The 14,530-nt window shown below is 37.7% G+C and overlaps 2 protein-coding genes across 2 annotated transcripts in view; one reads left to right on the forward strand and one right to left on the reverse strand.

The window, feature by feature from the left end:
• Window positions 1–660, reverse strand: part of PLAA (phospholipase A2 activating protein) — a 38,805-nt gene extending 38,145 nt beyond the window's left edge. Inside the window, exon 1 of the mRNA XM_024754612.1 lies at window positions 372–660. Coding sequence (XP_024610380.1) covers window positions 372–520 — 149 coding nt within the window. The 5' untranslated portion in view covers window positions 521–660. The remainder of the gene's footprint in view (window positions 1–371) is intronic.
• A 2,459-nt stretch (window positions 661–3,119) lies between these two features.
• The window catches only part of IFT74 (intraflagellar transport 74), a 90,311-nt gene continuing 78,900 nt past the window's right edge, over window positions 3,120–14,530 (forward strand). Inside the window, exons 1-4 of the mRNA XM_024754757.1 lie at window positions 3,120–3,200; window positions 7,943–8,081; window positions 11,554–11,689; window positions 13,871–13,919. Of these exons, the coding sequence (XP_024610525.1) occupies window positions 7,962–8,081; window positions 11,554–11,689; window positions 13,871–13,919 (305 nt within the window). The 5' untranslated portion in view covers window positions 3,120–3,200; window positions 7,943–7,961. The remainder of the gene's footprint in view (window positions 3,201–7,942; window positions 8,082–11,553; window positions 11,690–13,870; window positions 13,920–14,530) is intronic.

Genomic DNA, 14,530 nt, shown 5'->3' on the forward strand with positions numbered 1-14,530 from the left:
TCATTAAGGAGGGTGCACCTGGCGTCAAAAGTTTTTCAAATCGAAAAGAAACACAGGAAATCATCGTCCACAAACTGAAGCCACAAAAAATAAGAAGTTCGTCCAAGGTCACTCAGTCGTTTAGTGGTCAAGTTAGGACAAGAAAGTAGGTCTCTGTTCCCCCAACCCGGTCCTCTTTCCACGTAAACCTCACTAGTTTCTTACACTGCGTGCCCAGACTGCCAGTGCTCTAAGAACTGGGAGGGAGCGTGGACCGTCGGAAAGGCCGGGAAAAGAGGAAGAGGGCAGGATAGGGCAGGGAAGGGTCACTCTCTTCCCAGAGAAGGAAGCTTGCAGCACAGCCGGGTAACAGCGGGACTCGCAGCGCTCACCTGTCTGGGACCCAGAGGCGGGTGGTGCGGTCTCGGGACACGGACACAAAAGCCCCCGGTGGATAGAGGCAGCATACCAGGCCCCGCACGTCCAACTCGTGGCCCGGGAGCGAGCAGCTCAGCCGGTACCTGGCGGCGCCACTCGCCATGGCCCTAGGAGGTCCGGCGCCCGGTGCCCGGGCACCGCGCAAGATCAGTCCGTCTGGGAGGCCGGGCGTGCAGCGGCAGAGGGCCTTGAAGGTGAGAAGCGTCGGGACCGGAAGAGCCCGAAGGCCGGTGCGGAAGGGCGGCCGGGAAGGGGCGCGCCCAGCGAGCCGAGTGACACAGCAACCCTGACATGCACACCGGAATTCGTCATCGGCCTTAGCCCGCCATGACGCAGAGTGTGTGCGTCCCGACTGCTGAGGCCGTTGAGGAACTGAGGCTCGATTCCCTCATGCGCGCTGGACCGCCAGCGGAGAAAGAGATACCACCGTCCGGTCCCTCGGAGTGGGCGCCCGTATCCCGGACTTTCCCGAGCCCGCGTCCTCACCGAGCCCCGGCTGAGCTTTTTATTGTGATGCCGGATGTGGGCCGGACTACAAATCCCACAATGCCACGCGCCAGCGGGGCGGGAGTCGTAGGCGCGCCAATCCGGATATTTTAAATCTTAGTCCGCTGTGCTGAGGGCCGTTTTGTGGCTGAGTGAGTTTGCGTCGCGTGTAGAGTTGGGGGCAGGTTTACGACGCCGATTTCCTCAAACCTTCTCTGAGTAGTTCCCCGAGATTTTTTTTTTTTTAAATCTAAACTTTTTTAAATTAAAACGAGAGAGCTTGGGGTCAAGTTGGAAACAAGTCACTTTCCTTGAATTCTGGGAATACTAGGCCGGGTTTTTGGTACTTTAAAAAAAGTTTTATTTTACGTGTTAAAGATTTAAAATTTTCTCTCAAACTGTCACATCGCTATACAAATGGCAAATGCTGGGTCCTTAACGTCTGAAAACCCTAAGGGAGAAATGTCAGTAGCTTCTTTGTGAGACAACATACGGAATAGTTGGACAGTTAGAGGTTGTAGGAGAGGAAATATCTTTTTTTCTTTATACTCTTCTAGCAGAAAAGTTTTCTGCTGGGGCTCTGTAGCAAAAGACAGTAACAAGAGAAAAACAGGTGTTTTAACGTGTATGTCATATATACAAGGGAGAAATTCAGAGATGAATAACTCAGAGAGGTGACGAGAGCTTGGGCTTATATGGCATCTTAACAAAGGAACAATAAGTTTTTACACAAGCGATAAAAGAAAAGAACTTTTAAATCTTTAGAGACAGCAAATTATGGGAAGCCGACTATATGGGAAACTAGCAGTAGTTAAAGGCTAATTAGTAAAGTTTTTATGTAGATCCTTCTGGTGCAGTCTCCAGGATGGTAAAGGTCTAAAGTTGTCTCCAATGATTAACTTTTGTCCTTCCTGGTTAAGAAGCAAGGAGGGGCACTTTTGAAAATTTATATTCTGCTTTTAAGCAAATAGCAGAATAGTAGAGAACTTTTCCTGTACCTGCTTTTCAATTGCCTTCCCCTCCAAATAATCCTTATAATACCAAAGTGGCATATTTTGGGATGGCAAATTCTACCACCCTTCACTGCAACGACCATAAGTATAACAAATGACCATTACAAATATGTTGGTCTCAAATGGAATAGTTACATGAAAATGTTTTACAAACTTTGAGAACTCAATCACATGACATTATTTCATTTTGTATTGCACTGGTTTTAACCCACTTGAAGGCAGGTATACAGGAGAATAAATCTGGGCATAAAAAATGTATATAAGGGCTTCCCTGGTGGCGCAGTGGTTGACAGTCTGCCTGCCGATGCAGGGGACACGGGTTCGTGCCCCGGTCCGGGAAGATCCCACATGCCGCGGAGCGGCTGGGCCCGTGAGCCATGGCCGCTGAGCCTTCGCGTCTGGAGCCTGTGCTCTGCAACGGGAGAGGCCACAACAGTGAGAGGCCCGCGTACCGCAAAAAAAAAAAAAAAGTATGCAAGATGGGAATAATGTGAAAATGTTAAAAGTCCAATATGTATGTATGTTTAGAGATCCCATCACATTTTTTTTTTGAACTCCCATCATATTTAAGCTGTCTATAGGAAGACTGGAAAAAAAACAAACTGCAAGTTACTTTTATTAGAGAAATAGGATTTGAGACGACGTAATTCTCATTTTTTAAAAAAACATGTTTAAAAAACATTATTTTAAAACAACTTTGCTTTTAATTCAGCCCTCACAAAATAACTCTGAAAGGAAGCCTAAAGGTGTAAAACTTTCAATGAAATGAAACATGGTACCAGAATCGCTTCAATACTTAATGCTGTATCGTCTATGTTGTATTCCTTCCTTCTAACAGGAAGGAAACTACTACTTATGAGAAACAAAAAGACTGTACAATGAATGCTGCCTACCACGGAATAACTTCAAATAATTCTTATTAAAAAGTCTGATGTATTACAAATGATGTTACACAGCGATATGATAAAACTCGCTGGAGTGAGTTCAGGTCATGCACACAATCAAGAGAGGTTACTCTGATTACAAAGAAAACCAAGGTTTTTAAATAAAATATTCTTCCTTAGCCAACTCGCCGTTTTCCCTGTCTTCCAGAGGTATCGAGGTAACAGAAGTTAGTCCTCAAACCTCGCGAGAGCATTTCACTCTCGCTTCACTGAGCGAAGGCCGAGGATTGGCCAATCAGGAGGAGGGGGCCTCACCGCGACCAGCCCCCGTTGCCGGGAGACGCGAAGGCAAGCGGCCACTAGGGGTTAGGCCTTGAGGGCCCAGGAAAGCTGCGCGCAGGTGAGCGGGGCGTCTCGGGTGAGCTAACGGGTTCGCGGGCCCGACTAGAGGGCTACGCGGTGGTGGAGGGCTCGGAAAGAAGTGCGAGTGCCCTTGAGTCGTGCGACTTCGCTCTTTCCGCGCCCCGCCGCGGAGCGACCTCCCTCCTTCCGCGCCCTCAGCGCTGGCGGAGGTGAGAAATCCCGGTCCCTCTTTGCCTCCCTTGCCGATTATTTTACCCTTGGAGATGCTGATGCGCTTCAAACAAAATAAATTCAGCTCTTAGGTGTTCTCCTCCGCCAAGGAAGTTCCATTTATAGTCCGGCAGAGCGTGAGGAGAGACCTCAAACAGTCCCTTGTGGAGACCTGCGAAGGCGAGACCAGAGGGAACGATTCGAGCGCCTCAAAGATAAAGTTCACTGTGGGCTGAGGGATTTTACTCGCAGTAATAATAGATTTCTGTCTGTTGGTCAGAGCGGAAGGGACTTAGCAACTTTCCACTTCTTCCTATATGTTAAAATGGTTGATTCGGGGAGGATAATGATTGTAATAATTAGGAGCCAGATGTTTCATGTGAAGTATCTGGAATCGTCACAACGGCTGTGCAAGCCAGAGCTCGCTTCCACACTGCAGATAAGGAAACACGTCCAGAGGGGATAATATGGCTGGTAACTGACGGAGCTCCGTTAGCATCCCTAAACTTTCTGGAACCTCTTTGGTTGTGTGAATAACCCCAGCGATTGTGTGAACATTTGAATGACTAACCCCGGAGTTAGTGGCATATTTGTTACTAGTGCCTCTCCCTTTTATTTTACCCGGTGGAACTGATCTAATGCTAACTGAACTTCTTCCACGATAGTAAAGCAGTGGCAAAGAAAATCAGGTGGAAATTCTTTATATCGTACATTTTCTTAAAGTTCCTCAGGAAAGCTGGATTAACACTGACTAATTCTGTTGGAAACAGGTTTATTGTATTAGCTTTCTCTGGGAGAAACCGTTTTGACCACAGACCTTGTCTGCCTTTCAAAAAGTTGTTTCATGAAACTCACTTTTCTATTTGCAATAATAATAGTAGTAATTTTACTACTTTGTCCGAAGAGTTCAAAATGGCAAGAAAATAGAATCACTGAGCTAGTTGGAATGCGAAGGTTGTAAGTTTGGCGTGAACATATTAAATATAAAGTGATAATGGGATATCTGAATAGAAATTCCCAATAAACAGTTGAAAACTTAGAATTGGTGTCCAGTTTAAAGGACAGAACAGGAGATACTGATTTATGAGTAATCAGCCTAGTTCAAGTTATAAGAAAAGGATGAAATATTATGGAGAGACGAGAAGTAATCCAAGGACTGATCATGAATGATGCTAAGGAAAGCCAGGGAAGAAGTACTGGGCATGGGCTATAGAAACTGAGAAACCATTTTAGTTCGAGAAATGATTTGTTTCCTTTTTAATAATTTAGTAAATTTTTGTAACTGGCAATGCCTTCATGTGGGAGGAAATTCAGATGGTACAAAAGAACAGAAAGTTTTTGCCTGGCCCTGAGATATATGCTGGGGATATAAAGATAAATAAGATCCAGCTCTTGCCTTCAAGGTAGAGAAATACTTAAGCAGATTATTTCAATTGGTGTGATAGGTCCTGGGATAGAGATATGTATGGATCCATCGTAGCATTTAGGTCAGCCCTGTAAATTCAAATTGAAGAAGGTGAGGGTGGTTATGGTCTGGTCGTTGAAGGATTCCTAGGGAGGATAACAGGCAAGATGTGTGTTATGCAAGGGGACCCCTCAGGAGGCCAGTATAATAATCCACTTGAGTCCATGAGGCCATGAGCAGTACTATAGGAATGGAGAGGAAGTTAGATTTTAAACATTTAGGCATAAAATCAGTAGTATTATTTCATTAGCTATGGGAAATGAGGGAGAGGGAGAAATCAAGGACTACGTTTCTGACTTGCGTGGCTAGGAGTTAGTACCAAGAGGAAGAGCAAATCTGGGGGAGATGACAATGAGTTTACATTTAGATATATTTATTTTGAAATACTGATGATATATTGAAGTGGAAATGTCAAGTAATTATTTGGATATAAACACCTTAGACTGTGAGAAGTCAGGACTGGAGATACGGTGTTGTGAGTCATTAGCTTATTAATTGTTAAAACCCTGAGTGTAGATGAGGTGGCACAATGAGAACTTAAAGAGGAAAAAGAAAAATAGACTGTGGATGATATCTTGAGAAATGCTGCTAATAAAGGCACGTAGAATAAGATGGAGACTGAAAAAGGAGAAACAGGAGGGGAGTGTCACGGAGATGGTTTCATGTAGGAGTGGACACCAGTAACAGAGAGATGACATTTACATTCCTAGCTGCATTGGCAGGAACCATTTGAATGGAATAGTAGGAATCCAGGAGATAGAGGAAGTGGAAAAAGTAGAGAATAATGGATATAAGCTATTTTTTAGAGTTTGCCTGTGTAGAGAAAGGACATATAAAACTCTATTAAAGGTGGTTTCAGGATCAAGAAATTCGTTTTTAAGGTTAGGAAAGAATGGAACATGATAACAGACTGAAAGAAAGGAGAAAGTTTAAAGACATACGTAAGAGCTGGATAATGCCCCAAAGGAAATTGGGGCAGGGGTGAGGGAGAAGGAGGTTGGTAAGGAGAGGGAACTAATGTCCCAGAGGTATGGGATCAAGAGGATAAATCAGAATAGAGACTGATCTTGAATGAAAGAAAGGATGGCTATTGAGATTGGAGGTCAGGGTGGATATAGGAAAGTTTATGTGCTCCAAATGTGATAGATTTCATGTCTTAATTTTCTCAATTATGAAATTGAGTCTCTGCTGAGAGTGGCAGGAACAGACTTAATTAGAAAAGTGGTTAAGAATTGGAATCATCAAGGACGGAGTAGCTTATAAAGGATTAATAAAATAATTTCTGAGATGAGGGTCCATCTAACTTTGGTTACTATGGCTTTGCAGTTCTCCAGCCTGTATAGTCTTGGGATTTCCATCAACAGTGTTCAGCAGTCCAGGTTGAATGTAGAGAATGGTTTCTGATTTTGCCAGAAGGGTTGAAGAAGAGTTCAAGGCTGCAAATTTTTTGACGGTGCTCCTGAGACAGTAATTTAATATTGAGAAGGAAAGGAGTCCTTGAAACTGACCTCCTCAAGGTCACTAATGGTTTCTTGGATGGGGATTCCAATGGACATTTCAGTATTCATCTTACTTGAATTCCCAGCAGAAAATGGCATTGACCATTCCTGCCTTTTCTTGGCATCTCTGACACACACTCCTGGTTTTTTGTTTGCTTTCTGAGTCTTCGTTTTCAGTCTCATACTAGTTTCTCCTCTTCTGTGCAATCTCTAGGTATTGACATTCCTGAGACCAGAGTCTTGGGCACTCTTTTTCTCCATATTATCTCTCTAGTTCAGTATCTTTAAAGCTCTTTTAAACATGACCTATAATAGGACATATATTTTACATTATAGACCAGTATACACATATGTGTAAATTTATATAAATATAACTGAAAAAGAATTTAATGAAACAGTACTCTTCCTATGTGCAGTGAACTCCCTTGTATTTTCTATTTTATTTCATATTTAAACCATATTGGTCATAACCTGCTAAATTGTTTTCATAAGCTACTAATAGGTTGTGACCCATAATTTTAAAATGCTATTTTAAATTATTAGCCCAAACTTTAAATAATAATATATTCTGATGAGTAAAGGAGGGGGCTGGTAAACTGGGAGAGAATGAGTGAATAAAGGAAATAGTTTAAGGGGAGGTGTAGTGAGAATAAAGGTGAGAAAAAGGTAGAAGGAAAGGAAATTAAGGCCAGAGAATAAAGTGTTTCAATTAAGATATTTGAGATGAAGCAATTCCAGATGATGACAAGCTCCAGCTCTGGCCATGGCTATGAATGACTAAAATAGAGTTGAAATGATTACTGAAATTTAGGTCAGGGAACTGTGAAGCTAGAATGTTACATATTGAATCCAGTATCCATATGGAAGTCATCCAGGATGTTGGTGGTACTGGAATAGAGGACTGTGAACAAAAGACTAGTAAACATGGGGGAGAGATTAGGAGGTCCCTAGATAAAAGCAACCAAGAAAGATGCAAGGCAATATAGTTGCATTATTTGGTCCTCAAAGGAAGAGAATCCTGTTTATTTTTTTAAAAACTTGGAAGAATAATGTTTTGACAGTGACATAGTGGAGCAAGGAGAGTGCGGTGTACTCCTTTGCTTTGGAATTGTGGGACAGGAAGCTAAAACAGCTTTCACTACCAAAAGCATTTTCAGGAGAAGACGGGGACCTGTTAAGGCAAAGTGTAAAAGGAACTATTTATAATAGGATTGAGAATATAAAGGAGTTTATTATAGACCAGAAATCACAGAGAAAATATCGGCAGAGAAGAAAGATACTGGTTTTGCCGGGAGAGAGGAAGCTTACTAGAGTATGGGGTGAGAGTCCAAGAGAGAAAGATATCTAGAGGGGCTTGCATTTTGATAAGATAACAGGGAAATGAGGAGGGCATATTGTAATAAATGACTTCATGGTTCTAAATCGAACATTAATGTCAAATCTGAACAGAATTAAAGCAAGCTCAACCTTGTACGTAGTGATACCTGGAATGGCAATTTGCAAGAAAAGTCATCATGGATTAAATGTTTGAAGGAAGGGTATGCAGGTCACTACTATCTTGCTACAGAAGATACCAAAGGAGACCTATTCCTTGTTTCCAAACAGTGGTTAAAGTGAGCAAGCAATGGCCAGTAATCACAAACCTTCAGCAGCTCGGCCTGTTTCTCGAGGTGGGATTGGATTGACAGGAAGGCCTCCTTCTGGAACACGGCCCCCATCAGGAAATATTCGAGTGGCAACTGGAGTAAGTTTAAAACAAATAATTGAAGTTTTATGCGTATATCCTGGTAGAATTTGGAAAGCTTGTCTATAATAAGAGATTCTTCTTTGTTTTTCTTTATAAAGAAAACATACTATTATATAAGTATGTTTTCTGGAAAACATCTAGAAGTATAAATGTGGGAGAATGTTTGAAAGACACTGTTATGAGAAAGAGGCCTGCTCATGCTGATATTCAAATTTATTTTAAAGCTACAATAATTTAAGTGGTATAGTGTATTGGTGCCAAAACCAAGTGAAATGGAAAAGACCAGAAATGGAATCGGGCATGTAAGAATTTAATTAATGATTAAGGTGACATTTCAAATTAGTTGGAAAAACATGGAGTATTCAGTAGTGCACTCAAATAACTGGTAAACCATTTGTTTTAAGAAACCAAATCCCTCCCTCACACAGAATTCTAGATATTTTAGAAATTTTATATTTAAAAAATGAAACCATAAATGTATTAGAGGAAAATATGGGTAAGTATTTTGTATAAACTTGGTGTAGGCTAGGCCTTTGTAAAAATAACAGGAAACATCGAGTACTGAAAAGGAAAGTATTTTTATATTTATATATTTGAATTTAAAAAAATTGAAAACATCATAAAAAGGTTAAAAGAAAAACGACAAACTGGTTAAAAAAAAAGTATTTGCAACATATATGTCATACATAGAATTCAGACTCTTAAAATGAAAAAGGAAAGTTTACTCATTTGTAAAAGCTCTTTCTGTATTAAAGCTATAAATCCTATGTCCAATCAAAATTCCTTGAGATTTCTCTTGGGGTAGGGGAAGGAATATCATTGTAAAACTATTCTAGCATTCACTTAGAACGGTACAAAGGCAAAAATAAGAAAAAGTACAATACTCTAATATAAAAATATAAGAAGTAAAACAGTGTTCTGGTTGCTACAGCAGCCTAGAAACAAACTAGTAAATGTTAAGAGCTTAATGTAAGATAGAGAGTGTCATAAATCAGTGAATCAGTAAGAGAAACACACCACATTAGAAATAATTGGTAAACTTTATAAGCTGATAATTCTAAGCAGAATAATACCCTGTAAGGATAATTTATTACATTTTCATTATAATTATAATAGTGAAAATTTGAGAACAACCTAAATGGCCTTACAACAGGTTAATCTTAAATAGATTATGATATGTCTATCCCTATAATCGGCTATTAAGTAGCCTTTAAAAATTATTTTCAAAAAATATTTCAGGAAATAATATATCTTTATAGTACAGTATTAAGTGAAAAAAGCAGTGTGGTGTCCGTTTAACATAAAGATAGATATATATATATTTACATTTACATAGAAAGAAATGAATACACCAAAATATTCATAGTTATTTCTCTGATGCTCACAAGAGATGGTTTTGCCTATCTCAAGGTGCGTGTGAGGTACTCAAGCTCGAACAGTAGACTAATTGCAAACTAGAGATAATGTTGGGTCCTGTGTTTAAATAATAAGAAGAGCAGCAATTTTTGGAGGGAATAATTTTGTTAAAGTTAGGTTTTCTTAAAGTTTTAAGATTTTTCTAGAGTTTTAGGTAATATTATCAACATCATCAACTTATACTGAAATGATTTTTCTAAAGTCTTCATATATATGGTACTGAGCGGGGGTATCTTTTTCTATTATTCTAATAGTAAGAATTTATGCTTGTTAAATATTTATAAAAGGAATCTGAAATATATTGGCCACCTACTGTTTGCCAGGTGCTTTAACTAGTTTTTGCAGTTACTAAAATAGTAATGCTTGTTGTAAAACATGCAAAGGAAAAGTGTCAGAGTTCCCTCCTTCTACCCCAGGTATAACCATTGTCTAAGGTGTGATGTATATCCTTCTAGACCTTTTTCTATCCATTTACAAACACTAACACACATCCATATATAATTGTATGGTTTTAGTATTTTCCAAAATGAGGACAGTGCTATATGTATACATTCTTATTTCTCTTGTCCTTTTCTTTCAATAAGGTATTGTAAATATATTTCTGTGTGAACACATGAATACCTACTCCATTCTTTTTAATGTGTGCAGTTTTTTTTGGCGGTACGCGGGCCTCTCACTGTTGTGGCCTCTCCCGTTGCGGAGCACAGGCTCCGGACGCACAGGCTCAGCGGCCATGGCTCACAGGCCCAGCTGCTCCGCGGCATGTGGGATCCTCCCGGACCGGGGCACAAACCCGTGTTCCCTGCATCGGCGGGCGGACTGTCAACCACTGCGCCACCAGGGGAAGCCCTGTGCAGTTTTAATTTATGCTTTCTTCTCTATACTTTCATCTGGTAAATTTTTTTATGTGATATAGTTATTTGAGTAGCTGTCATAATTATGCTTGCATAGAGCCAAAGAGGAAATTATTCAGAAGGTTTATCCAAGGAGAGATTTAGCATTCTTTCCCAAAGATCACTCAGGATAATCCTGAACTCATTTCATTTGAATTTGTAGTTGACAGTATTCCTGTATACAATGTATTCTTTGGAATGTGTTACTGTTCCTGGCCCCCATACTCAAATTAATTACCAAGTACTTCTCAGAGTCACTTGAGAACTATGTTAGCTGATAGAATTTGAGGCTACCAGCTAAAAGAATTAAAAACAATCAAAATCAACCAGAATGGTTGTATCTAAACTCTATCTAAAATTTCTACTACATATTTAAATCTACTACTTTATTCTTTGACAGAGAGTGAGAAAAAAGAAAAGAGGGAAAGGAAGATAAACAAAAGAAGGATATCTTGGAACAGTTTCAGGCTGTCCTTTATACCTTCCCATGCCTGTACATACTATATGAACTGACAAGAAGGGAGTCTTTTGACCTTTCCTCAGGGTGTATAATATTACATTAGATTCTGCAGACCTGAAGTAGAGAATCATGTAGAGTAATAATATGAATGCTTGCTGAATGATGGAAACTCTTTAATACTTAATATGGCTATCTTGTGATGTAATTATATCTTTTCTTCTCAAGATGAAAATTTCTTTATTTTTTTCTGATTTTAATGGTAATATATACTTACTGTAATAATGTTGAAAATATGAAATTATATAAAATAAAAATGAACTATTATATCATTATATAGGGATAAACTTTGTTACTATTTTTTAATGTAATCCTCCAGACTTTATTTTACAGAAATGGAATTATAACCATTTCCTATGATTAAATAAGAACAAATAGGTGGACATTTTGCTCCTTTCCAGTTTGGGAGTACTATAAATACATCTACACATAGAATTTTAAATTTTAAAGAAATGTATTATTTAATTATCATAGAATTTTAGAGGTTAATTTTATTTAATATTTCAGACATTTAAAATGTAAGGAAAATTTTACAAATTATATAGAATCTTAGTTTTTTTTAATATTCTCTTTGCAGTCTTAACAATATTAGAGGCACAGTCTTTTTCTTGTTTATTAAAGCTGAATCTTGTTTGTCATTTAGATGCCACCTGGAACAGCAAGACTGGGCTCTCGTGGTGGTCCCATAGGGACAGTAGGAGTTCTGTCCTCTCAAATCAGAGTTGCTGATCGTCCTGTGACACAACAAGGTTTGAGTGGAATGAAAACTGGGATGAAAGGTATCTATTTTAAGAAGATGAGTATATTTTGTACAAGTATTACAGTATCATATTACTAAATCAGAATTGTAGACTGAAAGAGGCTATTTTACTCAATTCTTATTCCTTGATTCACAAAATTGTAAGGGTTAAATAAAAGAATGAATGTGAAAATTCATTGTGAACTAGGGAGTTATATACATATATTAGCTATTTTAATCTTCATTTTTCTTAACATAAAAGTTTGCTGTAACTTTTCCTAAATTGAAGTATAGTTGATTTACAATGTCATGTTAATTTCAGGTGTACAGCATAGTGATTCAGTTATATATACATATATGTGTATATATATACTCCTTTTCAGATTCTTTTCCCTTATAGGTTTTTACAAAATATTAAGTATAGTTTCTTGTGCTATACAGTAGGTTCTTGTTGGTAAACTTTGCTATAACTTGAAGAAATTTGAAATAATTTAAAGAAAAGAAAAGCTCAGGAATAAAAATTAGATTTCTAGTACTATATAGAAATATTCTGAAATACTTTTTTTTTTGGTTTCTATACCAAAATGACACTGGTAAGGTATTTGTGTATTTATGAGTAGTGAATCAAGAATTGTTACTTTTGGTAATAATATTCCATTATAATGCTTAAGTAAGGAAGTGAGGCTAACGCATAGATTTATATACTACATCTCTCATTATGCCTCTCTGTGTTTAGAAAGGCATAATAATATTATATGTTATGATTCAGAAAGTTGGTCTATAATATATATATAATTCAAAGCATGGTGAACTGTTTTATAATGAGCTTTTTATTTTCTGTATTTGTGCAAATGACTTATCAGGGATGAAGATACTCTACTGGTACAAAATTAATTATAAGATGTCATACTACATTCTGTAATGCAGTATATCATGCCTTTCAGGAGACTTAAATTTTCTTACTTGTATTATAATACCCTTAGCTCACTAAATATTAAAAACCAATTGATTACTGGACTTCCCTGGTGGTCCAGTGGTTAAGACTCCATGCTTACGATGCATGGGGTGTGGGTTCAATCCCTGGTTGAGGAGTAAGATCCTACAAGCTGTGTGGCGTGGCCAAAAGATGAGAAAAAAAAAACAATTGATTATTTAGAAATGCTTGCTTAATAATTATCAATACTGTGAAGGAAAATGAGTCAAAATTTTGTAGTTGTTTAGTCTTTAAAAATGTCTTCATAGAAGTGTTTATGTTTAATGTTATTTAAAAACAAGGGTAAGAAACATACTACAATTCTATAGAGAATTCATCAAATTTTATTACTGTGTTAATTTCTCCTTTAGAACAGGACCAGTATCATTTAAGATAGTAATTTTCTACTTCAAAGCCTTGTGCGAAAGAGTTCTGATTGTTACCATCATGCACCACTATCTGCTGTGACTTTTGCTCTTACCTGTTCCAGTTTCTCATTTCCCATTCTAGTGAGACATTCTCTCCCTCTTCTCAGCATAGACCTCAGTCAGTACTCCCTAGCCGTTTCTCTCATGCCTTGCAGGGCACTTTACCTCTCTCAAGTTTTGGGACATTTAACCTAGGAATACTTTTTTAGTCCTACTGAAATGTAAGATTATGTTTCTTTCTAAAAAGTCTCTGAAAAATTTATGTAAAATCATAATATCTTGCCTACATTGAGAAATTTGTAGTCTAAATCTGCGCTGTCCATTATGATAGCCAATAGCTATATGTGGCTATTTAAATTTAAATTAATTAAAATTAGGTAAAATAAAAATTCACTTCCCAGTAGCACCAGCCATATTTCAAGTGGTCAGTATTCCCATGCAGCTACTTTATTGGACAGTGCTGCTATAGAATATTTCCATTGTTGCAGAAAGTTCTTTTGGTTAGCCCTGTTCTAGACCCCCTTAGACCCAGTTTCCATTCAGCCAACCTGACCTGTAGAATCCACTGTTTTTGTTTTTGTTTTTTTGAGTCCATTGTCCTGACACTCTTTGTGGTCTTAATTCAAGCTTCCATTATGTCATGATGCTAAGATATTAGTTCTCTTTTCTATTTCAGTGCTTCTTCCTTATTTTCAGATTTACTGGGGCATTTGTGAGTACTATTAGAGAGCTGTTGAGTGTAATTCTGGTTGTGCTTTGGATTTGCTATTTTGATGGCATTTTCAAACTGAACACTAATACTTAAAAAAATGTTTTTTAGGTCCCCAGAGGCAAATTTTAGACAAATCTTATTATCTTGGGCTTCTTCGGTATGTTAAATACTTTTTTTCTATGCATGATCATGAAGTTTTAACTACGGTACTTATTAAGATAATTAGGTTGTAAAGCAATTATACTCCAATAAAGATGAAAAAAAAAGATAATTAGGTGTCTGTTAATTCCTAAGAATTTTGTATTCTAACATCATTTTTGGTTAATTTGGCTGTAAATAGATGTCATACAAAATGTGATACAGTTAGGCTGAGGTTTTAAATTTTATGTATTTGAATGTATGTGAACTATATATTTCAAGTTCACTGTTTTTCATTTAATAATAATAATCTTTTATGCTTCTTTCACTAGTTATTCTGAAATATATTATTCAAACATATATGAATATTATGTATTAATGATATATGTATTAATATGTATATGTATTAATGGTAAAATATATATGCTTATTTATAATATATTTAGTACAGAGTTTTAAGTAGGTATGTATTTGGTCAGTTGCTATAAATGTGGCCTAATTTTAATTAATTCATAAGCTTTGTTATATATCTCTAAGTATGCAGCTCTAAATTAAGAACTCTTTTCTCTTTCTATACCTACCTTTTTCTCTGCTCAGGTGTCCTACTTTCTTATCTCCATTTTTCCATTA

The sequence above is a fragment of the Neophocaena asiaeorientalis genome, unplaced genomic scaffold (genome assembly GCF_003031525.2).
Source record: "Neophocaena asiaeorientalis asiaeorientalis breed wild unplaced genomic scaffold, Neophocaena_asiaeorientalis_V1.1 scaffold379, whole genome shotgun sequence".
Classification (NCBI taxonomy): Eukaryota; Metazoa; Chordata; class Mammalia; order Artiodactyla; family Phocoenidae; genus Neophocaena; species Neophocaena asiaeorientalis.